Below are 14,857 nucleotides of genomic sequence, written 5' to 3' on the forward strand. Positions count from 1 at the left end.
TACCTTGTTATAAATGTAACAGTTGGTAAACATAGTGTTGAAACGTTACCTTGTTATAAATGTAACAGTTGGTAAACATAGTGTTGAAACGTTACCTTGTTATAAATGTAACAGTTGGTAAACATAGTGTTGAAACGTTACCTTGTTATAAATGTAACAGTTGGTAAACATGGTGTTGAAATGTTACCTTGTTATAAATGTAACAGTTGGTAAACATAGTGTTGAAATGTTACCTTGTTATAAATGTAACAGTTGGTAAACATAGTGTTGAAATGTTACCTTGTTATAAATGTAACAGTTGGTAAACATAGTGTTGAAACGTTACCTTGTTATAAATGTAACAGTTGGTAAACATAGTGTTGAAGTCTTGCATGCACTCCCCCGCGGTCCAGTAGTAGTTACTCTCCAGTCTCTTCTTGATGGTGCCCATATCCATGGGACTCCTGATGACTTTGCTGTAGTCCTGCATGGAAGGGCGAGAGGAGAGGAAAACAAAGAGAACGTCAGAAAGTCTCTCCTAACCCGCCGCATGGGTCCTGCATCTCTGCATGCACCCACAGTTACCATCCTCAGTGTCGCATGCTTCAGTTACCATCCCCACGGTCGCATGCTTCACACAGTAACCATCCCCACGGTCGCATGCTTCACACAGTTACCATCCCCAGTGTGGCATGCATCAGTAACCATCCCCAGTGTGGCATGCATCAGTAACCATCGCTAGAGTCGCATGCTTCACACAGTTACCATCCCCAGTGTGGCATGCTTCACACAGTAACCATCCCCACGGTCGCATGCTTCACACAGTAACCATCCCCACGGTCGCATGCTTCACACAGTAACCATCCCCACGGTCGCATGCTTCACACAGTAACCATCCCCACGGTCGCATGCTTCACACAGTTACCATCCCCAGTGTGGCATGCATCAGTAACCATCCCCAGTGTGGCATGCATCAGTAACCATCGCTAGAGTCGCATGCTTCACACAGTTACCATCCCCAGTGTGGCATGCTTCACACAGTTACCATCCCCACGGTCGCATGCTTCACACAGTAACCATCCCCACGGTCGCATGCTTCACACAGTAACCATCCCCACGGTCGCATGCTTCACACAGTTACAGTTATCTTCACACAGTTACAGTTATCCCCAGTGTGGCATGCATCAGTAACCATCCCCAGTGTGGCATGCATCAGTAACCATCCCGAGTGTGGCATGCATCAGTTACCATCCCCAGTGTGGCATGCATCAGTTACCATCCCCAGTGTGGCATGCTTCACACAGTAACCATCCCCAGTGTGGCATGCATCAGTTACCATCCCCAGTGTGGCATGCATCAGTTACCATCCCCAGTGTGGCATGCATCAGTAACCATCCCCAGTGTGGCATGCTTCACACAGTAACCATCCCCAGTGTGGCATGCTTCACACAGTAACCATCCCCAGTGTGGCATGCTTCACACAGTAACCATCCCCAGTGTGGCATGCTTCACACAGTAACCATCCCCAGTGTGGCATGCATCAGTAACCATCCCCAGTGTCGCATGCTTCACACAGTTACCATCCCCACGGTCGCATGCTTCACACAGTTACCATCCCCAGTGTGGCATGCATCAGTAACCATCGCTAGAGTCGCATGCTTCACACAGTTACCATCCCCAGTGTGGCATGCATCAGTAACCATCGCTAGAGTCGCATGCTTCACACAGTTACCATCCCCAGTGTGGCATGCAGAGTATTCATATTCTACTCACAGGCAGGTTGAGCTTGATGGCGTCTACCGGCAGGTAGAATGGCCAGGCGAACTGGTGTTTCCATAGCGTCTTCACCACCACGTTCTGCATGTACTGCAGCTGGTTGGTCTTGCGTCCGGGCTTGGTGGGGTTGGACACCTCGGGGGCCGGGGGGTTGGTTATGGGGGGGGGGCTGGTTATCGGGGGAGGCGTTGGGGCGGCGGGGGCCTCGCCCGACATGTTGGCGGGGGACAGGACAGACGGGACGGTCCTGAGGAGGCTGCAGCGTCGTCTGGAGGTCTGGGGTCAGTTCTCAGTGGGCGGCGAGCTCCTTAGGACCCGCTGCACACACACATCCCATCTCAGAGACGGGCGTCCACACTCTACCACACACACACACACACACACACACACACACACACACACACACACACAGTTCAGTTAGAGGACAACAGAGCACAGCCCTGCTCACATTTCTACAACAAACTGATCCTACATGGTTTCCCAACAGGCCCATTCACTGTGCTATGCACACACAGCATGCTGGGGAAATGTCCATTTATATCATTCATTTCAACCTATGCATTCAGTTAACAGTTAACATAACAGTATAGACATCACACTGGAAGCAAAAGTATACACACTGACTGGAGTGTTGGACATGACCATCTGGAAGTTTTGACAATTAACTCATTAAAGCGCTGGACAGATTTGTCTCCAGCACCCTTCTTCCCTGTGTGCGGGACAAATGGGCTTGTATACACCCCAAGGTGCACGAATGCAACAGCTTGCAGAACCTAACTTTAGAGAAGCTGCTGGTTAGCCCAATGAAGTTAGCTGTTACATTAGAAGGATAGTAGCATGTTTTTCAGAAGAGCTGACTAGCAGGTTTAGCACACCTCAAGTGTTACGCTACGTCTAGCCACGTGAAGTTAATACATCGCTAGCTACTTGTTCAGAGTTACACAAACTCGTTTGCATGTAACGCTAGCCCACTAGCTACCCACACGATTCCCAAAGATGAGACCACGTAAAACATTCCGATTAAATGAATGCAACAGACATACAGCTACTTCATTCGGAATTGACTTCTTTAAAAGATGGCGGGCAGTCAACAGATAGGAGCTCCAGTCTGGAATGCAGTCGATCTCATTAGCTAGTTAGCTAGCTAGCAATGCTTGCTAATGTTAGCGGGCTAACTAGCTAACGCGGTCTTGGAGTCAGCAAGCCTCTCCATATCGCTCTCAAACGAGAGCCATTGTGTGCATGCCGACCAGCTAGCTACTTAGCGGGCTAATTTGAAAACCAGGGTGGTAGAGTACATTTGCGACCACAATAAAGCGATATATTGCCTATGTGAACATTACTGCTTCATTTAAACTTAGAACGTTTGCAGCTAGGGGATGGAAGTACGCTTTGTTACATTGTTGCAAAGCACCGAGCATCAGCCCCGACTCAGTGAGCGGCTATATTCTTAGTGCAGCCTTGCTGTGTTAGCTAACCTTAAGTGTACGTCTAACCCTCACAGATGGAACATCTAAAATTGAAACCAAAAGCACAAATCAGAAATATATACGTTTTACTTTATTACTTTCCCCCGAAGTGGTTCCGGTATCGTTTTGCTTGCAGTCTTTCAGGTAGCTTTTATTGCAGCGAAGAAGCATAATAGATGGTTGGGTCGACTGTAGTTGAATCGTCCCATGCCCATGCGCAGATGTCGCGCGGTATCATGGTCATTGTTGCAAATAATTGGTTCGCGTGCCCATACGCCAACTCTACATTTTTGGAATACTCTCGTGTCTCTAGCTCTCATCCCGGGACCCCACCGTAACTAATGAAAAACAGTGTCATGTGTAAGGAGGGTGTTGTGTAGGTGATAGTTGTGGAGACACAATAGCTACAAGATCATTTAAGCATTGGGCAGCCCCGTTGTGCCCCACGATCGACGGCTGTGGGTGGGCTGGTTAAACATGAAGAAGACTTCATGTCCCAAAATGCAATTCACCTGCTAGGTAAACAGCTTTGTGGGCACGATTGCTTATTACGAAGCTGTGACATCAGGGACGTAGCCGTTTACTGTAGTCTAAGAAAAATAATCGACACGAAACTATCTAATTATCGCAGGCCAAAGGTTCTTGCATTGGTTATTGTTTGGAAATTATCCATTTTGGTTTCACTTGTCCTTGCTTTCTGAAAAAATAGTTTAATGTGAAATCTTTCTTCAGTCGCCTTGAGATGAAGGCCACTGGGCATTCTTGCTCGCTCCCTTGGCCCACCTGTAGTAGGCTAGGCAAACTGTTTGAATAAACAACGAATAAACACTAATCAGCTTTTGTTTGCTTACGATCCTAATCTACAACAACGTTGTATATCTCTACTCCCTTTTTCAAGTTACAGGATCATTGGTCATCAGTGACGTGCTGCTTTCACGACATTATAATAATAATAATAATAATAATACATTTTATTTAAAGCGCCTTTCATGACACCCAAGGTCACTTCACAAACAGGTTGTGAGAATTACAAAACATCTCATAGAAATAAATAAAAATAAGAAAAATAAAAGTCAGTCAGTCAGTCCATATAGCTATAATGCTCCACATGTTGCTGCGCCATAGGCTTCTTCTTCCCACCTTACGGCCAGCGGTGACAGAGAGCATCTGTGCCGTATTTGAGTATCTGCTCTCAAGTGTAATCTGGCTTAGTGATCAATGTTATGGTAATGTATTTAAATAATTGTAACACTGTAATGGTTGTGTATGTAAATAAATGTAACACTTTTTATTTGCAGAGAGTTAGACCTACTTGGACCCACTCAATCTTTTAAATGTTGTTTTAACAACAGTGTGAACAGCACACATCACACATCACATGGAATTTGTTCTTTTCAAATCTGATTTAGGCCACCTTCATCTTTCACTTTTGACAGTCATCTCTAAATTCAGGCGACTTTTTCGTCACCCTAGAGTCTAGATGTTGCGGCGCCGTAGGCTTCTTCTTCCCACCTGTACGGCCAGCAGTGACAGAGAGCATCTGTGCCGTATTTGAGTATCTGCTCTCATAAGAGTGCTCTGGTTTAGTGATCCAGACCCTTAGTGATCCAGACCTGCTCTCAAGTGTAATCTGGTTTAGTGATCCAGACCCTGTATGCAGCTGAGCCAGGTGGGGTGGCAGAGGTCTTTAACTCTTCGCTATGTAGTTTTAAATTAGAGTATTTTTTTTTAATTTAGAGTATTGGTGGTTTTAGATTAGATTAGATTCAACTTTATTGTCATTGCACAGAGTACAAGTACTGAGGCAACGGAATGCAGTTAGCATCTAACCAGAAGTGCAAAAACAGAATAGTGCAGGTTATGTGCATATGTATAATGGTAATATAAAAATAAATAAATAGGATATATACAGATATGATAGATATAAGTGGACTGGAACAGTAAGGACGTGTGCAGCAATAGTGTTTAGTGCAGGTGTGATATATGTGTAAAGTACAGGTGAAAGTGGCAGTAGAGGTTATAAATGAGGTAGGAGACATGATAAGATATAAATACGATGAATATGGATATGGACAACAATTTTAAATAAATAGATATAGACAAGTGAGCAATTTAAGTGCAAATGTTCAGTGGCTGGATGGAGGTGCGTGGCAGTCAGGACAGGATAGAGCGGGGAATACAGTCACTGTAGGAAGGAGTGTGAGGGGGGGGTAGCCAGGGGGGGTATCCATAGACATAAGAATATTCTATTCTGGCTATCACCGTGGAGCAGAGTTTAGCTGGGTGACAGCTGCAGGGAAGAAGCTGTTCCTGAGCCTGCTGGTCCGGGAATAGAGGGCCCTGTAGCGCCTCCCTAAGGGGAGGAGGGCAAACAGTCTGTGGTTGTGATGGGAGCTGTCCTTCTCGATGCTGCGCGCCTTCCACAGACATCTTTTGCGCCGGACAGCCTCGATGGTGGGGAGTGGGAGACCAGTGATGCGTTGGGCAGTTTTCACTACCCTCTGGAGTATTTTGCGGTCCGCGACAGAGCAGCTGCCATACCAGACTGAGATGCAGTTGGTGAGGATGCTCTCTATGGTGCAGCGGTAGAAGTTCACCAGAGTCTGAGAAGACTGATGGGCCTCTTTCAATCTCTTCAATACTTAACGAGTCCATATATTAAGCATACGGCCCGAAACACCACTGCATGAGGAGAACAACAGGATTATGACATCTGATTTAAACCTGAGGTCAGAGAACGGTTGTGTGTTTCCAGGACTACACACACACACAGAGAGCTTTTAAGCTGGTTCAGCTAGACACAAACACACAGAGTGCATGTAAGCTGGTTCAGCTACACACACACACATAGCGAGCATGTAAGCTGGTTCAGCTACACACACACACACACACACACACACACACACAGAGCATGTAAGCTGGTTCAGCTACACACACACACACACACACAGAGCATGTAAGCTGGTTCAGCTACACACACACACACACACACACAGAGCATGTAAGCTGGTTGAGCTACACACCCACACACAGAGAGCATGTAGGCTGGTTCAGCTATTTCTGATGTCTTCAGTCTGTTTGTCAGGCGTGATGTGGTTGCAGTGCGGTATTCTGTCCACCAGGGGGCAATGTAGACTCTCTATATGTCCACAGTGTCCCTGAGGTGAGTTCTGGGCTCCTGCATGTGTGTGTGTGTGTGTGTGTGTGTGTGTGTGTGTGTGTGTGTGTGTGCGTGTGTGTATGTGTGAGTGTGCGTGTCTGTGTGTCTGTGTGTGTGTGTGTGTGTGTGTGTGTATGTGTGTGTGTGTTGTGGTAGCCCAAGCTGCTCTTAGGCTTCCACTTAGTTTAGCATGTGTGAATTGTCTAACCAGGACTATACTGAGCAGGCTCTAGGACCCTGGGGAGGTGTTCTGGGGACTAGGCAGGTCGGGCTTTCCCTAATTGGAAGCTCACCTGTAGATCGTTTGACTAGTGGCTGATTAGTGCCAATCTAGTCAAACAAAGTGCTCTAAAGAGTCAGTCAGAAGGAGTGAGAAAAAGAGAGAGACAGAGGGGAAGGTGCCGGTTGCATTAGGTGCAAGGCAGAGGCTCCCCCCTATTTTCTGTTGATTTTGACTACCTTGGTTTGTAATTTAAAAGAATTTAATAAAGAACATGGTTTGAAATTCCCTTGTTGCGTCATACTGAGAGCTGGGCTGCGACTGTGTGTGTGTGTGTCTCTGTGAGTGTAGAGTCAAACTGTTTAAATTTCACTTGGGGATTTTAAGAAAATACTCTGGGGGAAAAAACTGGAAAAAAAATGGTGGTGACCTTTCACTTTAAATCGGGAGCGGGAGGACTAACCAGCTGAAACCCATCAGCGCAAAGTTCCATCAACGCAACAAAGCAACGACACTTAAGCGGCTGGCATGCTTCTGCGAAGGTGTCACATTCTTGCGCAAAATTTACTCAGCAATTCATGCTCCCTTAATGGTTGCGGGTGTTGCCAAGCAATTCACACCCAGAACAATAGGCTTGCGTAAAAAATGGCAAGTCTAGAAAAAGGGGCCGACTTGCGCAAGACGTGAAAAGTCGCGCAAGGGGCTTGCGTGGTCGCTTATGTCTCGGACCATAAATCAGCTCACTCGCATTGATGCGTTGGAATGCGTTGATCTAACGAAAGGCGGAGGAGGAGTCTGGCGCGTGGGGTTCTGTTAATACCGGAGACGTTATAGTGAGATTGGTTTGTTGACCTGTCAATCACGTCACTAGCAAGCTTTTACCCTGTAAGTAGTAGCATGCTATCATTAGATAGGGTGCTCAGACACCTCGCAAATCCTATGAGAAGTATTTTTCAGTTACAATAAAGGGTTTTTTACATTGTACAGTGTCTATTTCTCTGTAACTTTAAAAAAATCTAACCAACTTGTAGGTACAAATACGACCATCTACGGAGTTTGGTCAGCCATCTTTTTTTTTTGAGCTAGGGTTTGGCGAACTATTTCTCTGCTTTTTAACACTACGTTTAGTAACAGCATAGTTTTTCTTTCTTGTATTACTTTTCAGTGTCTTTGGGGGAAAGCCATCTCCTTTTCCCTTGGTTCCTGTCTTAGCTGACCTCGATCTGATAGATGTTCCAACCTTGAACACGCTCTGCTCAAGGTATCCTCTGATGCTCTATGTGTGATAATTTGAGTAATTATTTCATCCTGTGCTTTAAGACGGCTAAAAGAGCTTCAGCATTTTAATCTGTTTCTGGTATTCACTTCCTGGAAACACAATAGAGGCCCAAAACACGAAACACAGACTACTCTGAATACTCTGAATACTACACAGAATACTCTATTTTATTTTACTGAAATTACCTCCACCTGCTGGCACTTTTACTTTGACTTGTGACCCCTCCAGGAACTCTTATTAGGTAGACAGGAAGTGAGGCCTGAGAGGTGAGAGTATTTTAATGGAAATGCTTGTCATAGATATAGATATTTCAGTTGCATATTTAGAAGGATAGAAGATCCTATTTTCGTTACAATTAGTTTATTATTTATTGAACGTGCGTCAGAAATCCCCCTTGCCTGGCTTGCGCGGCGGCTTGATGGAAGGTGAGACAAGTTGCTGAAACACCACTCTTCCCAGAGCTGCTCCTATTCCTGTGTTTACTGACAGGTGGGAAAGTTCTCTCTCTCTCTCCCCCTCTCTCTCTATCCCCCCCTCCTCTCCTCCTCTCCTCACAGACCACTCTGCTCTTTACTTACTGACAGGTGGGAAAGTCCCACCAAGAGTCACTGCCAGCTGCAAACTGCTTCCTGCATCCAACTCTGTTTAATGACATCTCTGAATTCCTCGTCTTGTTGTATATGGTGTCTCCTTGACGACCCATATGTGTTACATCATGTTTGGAAGTGCATCACAGTCATGGATCATAGTCAGTGCGGCATTCTCTGGCCATGAGGATTAAGACATATGGAGACTGAGCTGCTGTATCATGTTTGATTTGATGTTGTGGATAAAGTCTCCCTTTTTCACATTTGCTCATCCGCCCCTTTAGCAAAGCCTCTTATATAAGTTTCCGTCCTGACCGATAGCACCACATTTTCAAAATGTCTCTCAGTGACGTGCTTTACACCAAGCTCTTCCAGGCAAGCACAGCCACAACATCACTCGACTAACCTGTTAGTAGGGCCTCCATATAGTACAGATATCAGCACACATCTTTAGGTCCAAATCATAGCATTACTACCGTAATTCCCGGACTATTAAGCGCACCTGAATGTAAGCCGCACCCACTGAATTTTATTAAAACACTTATTTTGAACATAAATAAGCCGCACTTGTCTATAAGCCGCAGGTGCCTACCGGTACATTGAAAACAAATTAACTTTACACAGGCTTTAACGAAACTCGGCATGACAAGAACAGTTAGTAGGCATGCAACGTACTAATATTTTACAAATATATAGCTTATTGTAAGTGCTAAAGTGAACAATCGAGGATAAGTTAACACGCAGAAAGTGATGTTGCTCAAGAGCAGGATGATGACGATTTGGTTAAAAAGGGGGCACCTCTGTTTGGAACTGGTTTGAGTTCAAAATATCCGATCTCGACCATAAAAGAATAAAAGACAGTTGTGTCGCCGCGTTGTTTTAGCCAAAGGTGTAAGCACAAGCAACGTAAAACCATCATTCAATTTGCAGCTCGAACATTGTCTATTGTTTATCATATTTCATATTATCATTTTCACACACATAGGTAGGGTACATACAGTTGGCAGCTGCTAGCTTGTGATACGTGATACTAGATCGTTTTATGGAACTGTAACTCTTCCATTGAAATCGTTTATGCTAAGGTTATTTAAAGTTCCCTTAGCTAGCACAGCAATTCGATAACCAGTAACAACCAGGAAACACAACTTAAGCTGCAAAGTTTAATTTTTCAAAATCATCTCACCATTGAAAAAGCAGTCTTGGGTTCTACTTGATTACAACCACTTGTGGAATGTTAAATGGCTTCACATAGATATAAACATACCTAAGAGAAATAATGGGAAATCGATAGAGCAAGGGCTCACTCTGATATCAATGTTAGCAATATTGCTCATGCTTTAGTCTCCGCTCTTCGTCTAAAGCCAAATCTATTCTTGAGGTTCCAACATTTTTCAAAAGCAAGTTGGTTTTAAATGTGAGTTGTCGATCAAGTTATTTTCTGTCCCGTCGTTTGAAGCATACCTTTTAGCTCCGGCATTGATCTCCCATTATTTAACATTTCACGTTTCAGGCTCTCATACGCCCCCTTCATTTAGGCAGAGTTACTGTTTGTCTCCCCTCAGGCATTACGCTTATGAAAGTGGGAAAAATACATAAATAAGCCGCGTCATTGTATAAGCCGCGAGGTTCAACGCGTGAGAAAAAAGTAGCGGCTTATAGTCCGGGAATTACGGTAGCTACTAACACAAGGCCTGAAGGTGCAGGTATAGCAACATGTCTGGGAAGGAAATTAAGGACATAAGTGACATGAGTTCCCTTTTTCTTTCATTAGAATTACACACACACAGACACACACACACACACACACACACACACACACACACACACACACACACACACACACACACACACACACACACACACACACACACACACACACACACACACACACTTACTTAAGTCCATCACTTTATAAGATGGTCTCTTTGTGAGAACAACTCTCCAGCAATTTTTTATAGTTAACCAAACACATTCCCTTCACAAGGCCCAGTACCTTGGAAATAATATTGGTCTCATCAGAAACAAGCTCTAATACCAGGAGGTAACAATACTAAGCTAAACTGAGGGGGTAGTGAGGTGGCGGTAACAATACTAAGCTAAACTGAGGGGGTAGTGAGGTGGCTCCTCTGTTCCAGACGTCATATAGTACAGGTGCAGCTCACTGGTGGGGTCTATGATGCTATACCTTGGGTCCAGTGATGACACCGATCAAATGCCATGAGACAAAACATGGCACATGCTATCATCTCACAACACAATTGCAATATTTAATTTAATTAATATTAAATTAGTATACATCCAACTGTAAGGGCCCATTTGTATGTAGTACTCATAAAAATCCAAAAGGGGGTGCCAAAGGACCTATTATTGTCACTCGCACACACGAGGACAAGGAATGTTCATTTCAGTGAGCCCATTCTCGGACAAAGTGTTGGACCTCACCCGTCACCCCAAGAGTGGCATAAACTCAACCAGTCCAGTGTTCACTGAGGACTGGCACAAATACCCTGAGCAGGCGGTGACTCGTGTCTTGACTTTGATGATGCGCTGCTTTATTTAAGTACATTTTACAATAATAGATCATTACAGTCTAAGTAGTGGTAGGATGACAGTTACCGGGTTAAAAACAGTTAACTCAGTAAACTGCGGTTATTCATGGATTTAAGTCATTATGTCACTCTCTTTAAGAAATAGATAGCGCAACACAAATAAAACGACACAAACTATATAACTGTAATATGCTTGAGCCAGTTGATAAAATACAATATTTAACAGTCATGTAAGAGAGAGAAAGAGAGAGAGAGTTAGATAAATAGACAGAGACATAACATTTTTTTCCAAACTTTATTTTAAGAAAGAAAGTTTTCACATTGTGGTTGATTACATGTGACTGAAACTAATTATTGCCAGAAATGACAAAACATCATCAACAAAGAAAACCTTATTCAATTATTTAACAGCAAGCACTGAAACGTTCCAGCAGTAGGCGCCTAAGCCACACGAGTGAAACTAGGCACATTCCATAAACTCTCCAATTAAAAAGACTGTATATAAACTCTCCAATTAAAAAGACTGTATATAAACTCTCTAAATAAAAAGACTGTATATAAGCGCTCCAATTAAAAAGACTGTATATAAACTTCTTTGAGATTTCAGTTATCATTAGAGTTTGATACAGGACAAACATGGTAGAAAATAAACAAAGCATTGTTTACCCTTCCTCTGCAAAACAAAACAACAACTTATTCTGGCTTTATGATACAAGGGGTATATGTAATTCACATAATTCTAAAGCGACTTTCGGAAAAAAAGACAGGAGACACAGACAGCCATCTTGATCATAACAATCCCTGATATTCATGATTGATTTCTTGATAGATGTCTTAATTGAATGTCAGTTCAGCGTGCTGTGACAGACCTGTAAGAATATAACACTCAAAGGATTACATCACGTTTTCTTGATGTATAGGCATACCGAGAATCCATTCCATACAGTGATACAGAAATAGCAATTACTACTAAATATTATTATATTATTCTAATTATAAATAGAGGATAATCCTTCCTTTCAGACTTCAGATTCTGACATAAGATGTTAAATAAAAGTGTAGAAATGTCTCATAAACTGATGACTTACTCTAACCACTGGGTACCAAGATCCGCCCTGTAAAGAAATCATTAAAATTAGACCATCATACAAAACTCTTTGGTGATATTACAAAATCTATGAAAAATCGTCCAGTTTACCAGGACCGCTTTTTTTTTTTTCAATAACCAAATTAACTTTAACTAGTCTGTATGTCCTCTGAGAGTCTAAGGTCATCCATTATGCAGTGGCATATGTTAACATATTCTATCCTGACTGCTGGATGCATGTTGGTTGTTGGTCATGCACTCTACAGACCTCTGGACTTTGTCTTGTAGTAGATGAACCCAGCAGCAGTGACGATTAAGCCCAGCACCAGTGCTGCAGCTCCAATGGCAATCTTATTCCTCTCAGGCTCAGGCATGGAGGGGTCTGGGAAAAGGTCACGTAATGTCACGCATGATGTGTGAGGTCATACAATAGCAACACGTATGATCTGTGTCTGAATATAGAGACACTGGGACCAGAAGAGCATCTCTGCCCTGTGGAAGCAGTTTATATTTGAGCAGTCTTACAGCTGAATAAACCTATGAAAAGCATAGATTAACTATAGGACTAAAAGCAGCTATATGGTGTGCAGTACGAGGGCTAATGCTACATGTAGGGTCGTCACATGTGTCTTAGCTGCAGTGCAGATGTATATTATTACTGTAACTCCACCTGATAAAGCATGAGAGTACAAGTGAGGTCTGCATCAGACAGGAGTCGGTGTTCTCACCCCAGACAAACTCCCTGGGCTCCGACAAGCTGATGTGCTCCACCACACAGGAGATCTTCTCCCCAGATTTGGGGGTGAACTCCAGGTGGGAGTGGGTCTGGTAGTACCAGTCTCCATCCGCCAGCTCCTCGCTAGAAATCACATTACCAGTCACCTCCTGGCCATCTCTGTGCCAGGTCACGCGGATCATCTTTGGGTAGAAGTGGTACGCGCTGCACACCAGCATGGCAGGGTGACCACCAGTGGAGGGCTTCCCCATAGTCAGTCTCACCTTTGGCTCAACTGTTACATAAAGTTATCTCCTTTATTATTATTCACACAGAGGCACACAGGCAAATCATCATCTCAAAAAAGTCTTCTTAATGTTTCAGTTGTTCATTCATGTTAACCTGCATGATGCAGAATAATCCCTTGACAGCTCTTGTGATTTAAGGTTACTTTGTGTGAAAGGATTCAATAAACCTTTTAAATCAATACAAGCTTCTCACTTCCCACAAGTGATAACTGATTCTGTGTAGAAATGTTCACCCAAACCTGACAGACATGATTACTGAGGAACGATTCACAGGTTAAACCTTTCTTCCTTTACCCATGCTCACCTTTCTTTGTCAGTATGTCATCCATGTCAATCTGAACATTGGGTTTGCAGTATCTGTCCCTCTGGGCCTGCCAGTTTGCCAGAAGCCCTTTGTCTTTGTTCCATGCCTCTGCATTATGCACTCCAAACTCAGTGTATCCCACAAACTTCCCCACAGTGCTGTTGAACTGTATGTATTCAGCCTTGTTAAACCAGTAGGAATAAATTAACTCTACATTACTCAAATGATTTGGGGTGAAACGGCATTGATTAGAAATGTAGTGGTAATATCCATTAAAACCACCTGCAGAAAAAGAATGCCATCATTAACATTTATACGCCTTCTGAAATGAACACAACCTTCATGTGCTAGGTCTATGCCTACAACAAACACAGAACCATTTTTTTTCAACATTATTACTATTTTTGACATAATAAAATATTGCTTTAAAGGACAAGGGATCCTCTGAGAAAAGGCTATGTGCAATCAAACACAGACTGAAAAGTACTAATTCCCTTATTTGCCATGTAAATGTGTGGGAAAAGAAAGTGCATTAAACTCACCCACTCCTAAAAGTGTAGAGACAAAAATCAACCCAGAAACATAGTATTGTAAAGAGGACATTCTGTTGCCGTCTGAGTAGCTATGAGGAAGAGACACAAGAAGTACAGAGTAATGAGAGAGGCACTTATCCGAATGGACCAATAGCTGTTTAGAGGATGGACCTCGTCATCTGTTACTGTTGCAGACTTTGATTTGAATGGGATGACAACTTGCCATACAAATAGCGGGTGTGTGTGTGTGTGTGTGTGTGTGTGTGTTTGTGTGTATTCAATTCATTCATTTATTAATAAAAAAAAAGGAATTGCATGGCGTCTTTATGGAGTCTCTAGGGAACCGTCCTTGCTGTTGTCTTTCTGTGAGACTGGCTGTTATGTTTGTGCTCCAGCCCGCTCTTATAAAAGTGTTCAGAGTGCACTCTCATTATGCCTCCCATATCTCAGCAGTCATGGTCTCATAACCTGTTGTCATTTTGCAAAGTCAGGGGCACAGTATTGGTATACCAGCACTCATACTCAGGAGGAGATGAGACTGCATACAGGGAGGAGGTGCAAAGGCTATCGACATGGTGCACCATAAACAATCTTGTCCTCAACACCTCCAAGACAACTTTTGTCCCTGATTTTTTCCTCCTTAGTCGACTTTAGGAGGAAAAAAATCAGGGAGGTGCTTTCGAACCATCAAAGCAAAAACAAACAGGCCGAGAAACAGCTTTAATCCAAGAGCTATCATTGCACTAAACAATGCACAAAACTAACCTGTATTTGTCTCTTTGATGTGTAATATGTCTTGTGTTTTTTTTTTTTTTACTTGTTTTACTAAAGCTGAGTATTCATAGTGTAAATTTGTATAGTTATATTGTATATATTTGTATTGTTTTTGTT

General features: G+C 43.3%; 2 protein-coding genes across 9 annotated transcripts in view; both read right to left on the reverse strand.

Annotated features, from left to right (window-relative positions):
* brd3b (bromodomain containing 3b) overlaps positions 1-3,425 on the reverse strand; it is a 23,220-nt gene extending 19,795 nt beyond the window's left edge. For 6 of the 8 annotated variants that reach the window (XM_080859448.1, XM_080859447.1, XM_080859446.1 and 3 more), the window contains exons 1-3: positions 3,315-3,425; positions 1,753-2,114; positions 326-463 (exon numbers count right to left, since the gene is read on the reverse strand). In XM_080859448.1, coding sequence (XP_080715574.1) covers positions 326-463; positions 1,753-1,971 — 357 coding nt within the window. In that variant the 5' untranslated portion in view covers positions 1,972-2,114; positions 3,315-3,425. Of the gene's footprint in view, positions 1-325; positions 464-1,752; positions 2,115-2,798; positions 2,831-3,314 lie in introns of those variants that run through there. The other 2 variants (XM_080859444.1, XM_080859445.1) reach the window with 2 other exon arrangements.
* Positions 3,426-11,366: 7,941 nt separating this feature from the next.
* On the reverse strand, positions 11,367-14,044 carry LOC308381845 (H-2 class II histocompatibility antigen, E-S beta chain-like). Its single transcript, XM_080859463.1, has 6 exons — positions 13,976-14,044; positions 13,434-13,715; positions 12,835-13,116; positions 12,375-12,488; positions 12,108-12,134; positions 11,367-11,888 (listed from the first exon to the last, which is right to left on the reverse strand). Exons 1-5 carry the CDS (start codon positions 14,034-14,036, stop codon positions 12,109-12,111), a joined length of 765 nt encoding a protein of 254 aa, XP_080715589.1. The 5' UTR covers positions 14,037-14,044; the 3' UTR covers positions 11,367-11,888; position 12,108.
* Positions 14,045-14,857: the final 813 nt, after the last annotated feature.

Source organism: Sprattus sprattus (assembly GCF_963457725.1).
Source record: "Sprattus sprattus genome assembly, chromosome: 20".
Classification (NCBI taxonomy): Eukaryota; Metazoa; Chordata; class Actinopteri; order Clupeiformes; family Clupeidae; genus Sprattus; species Sprattus sprattus.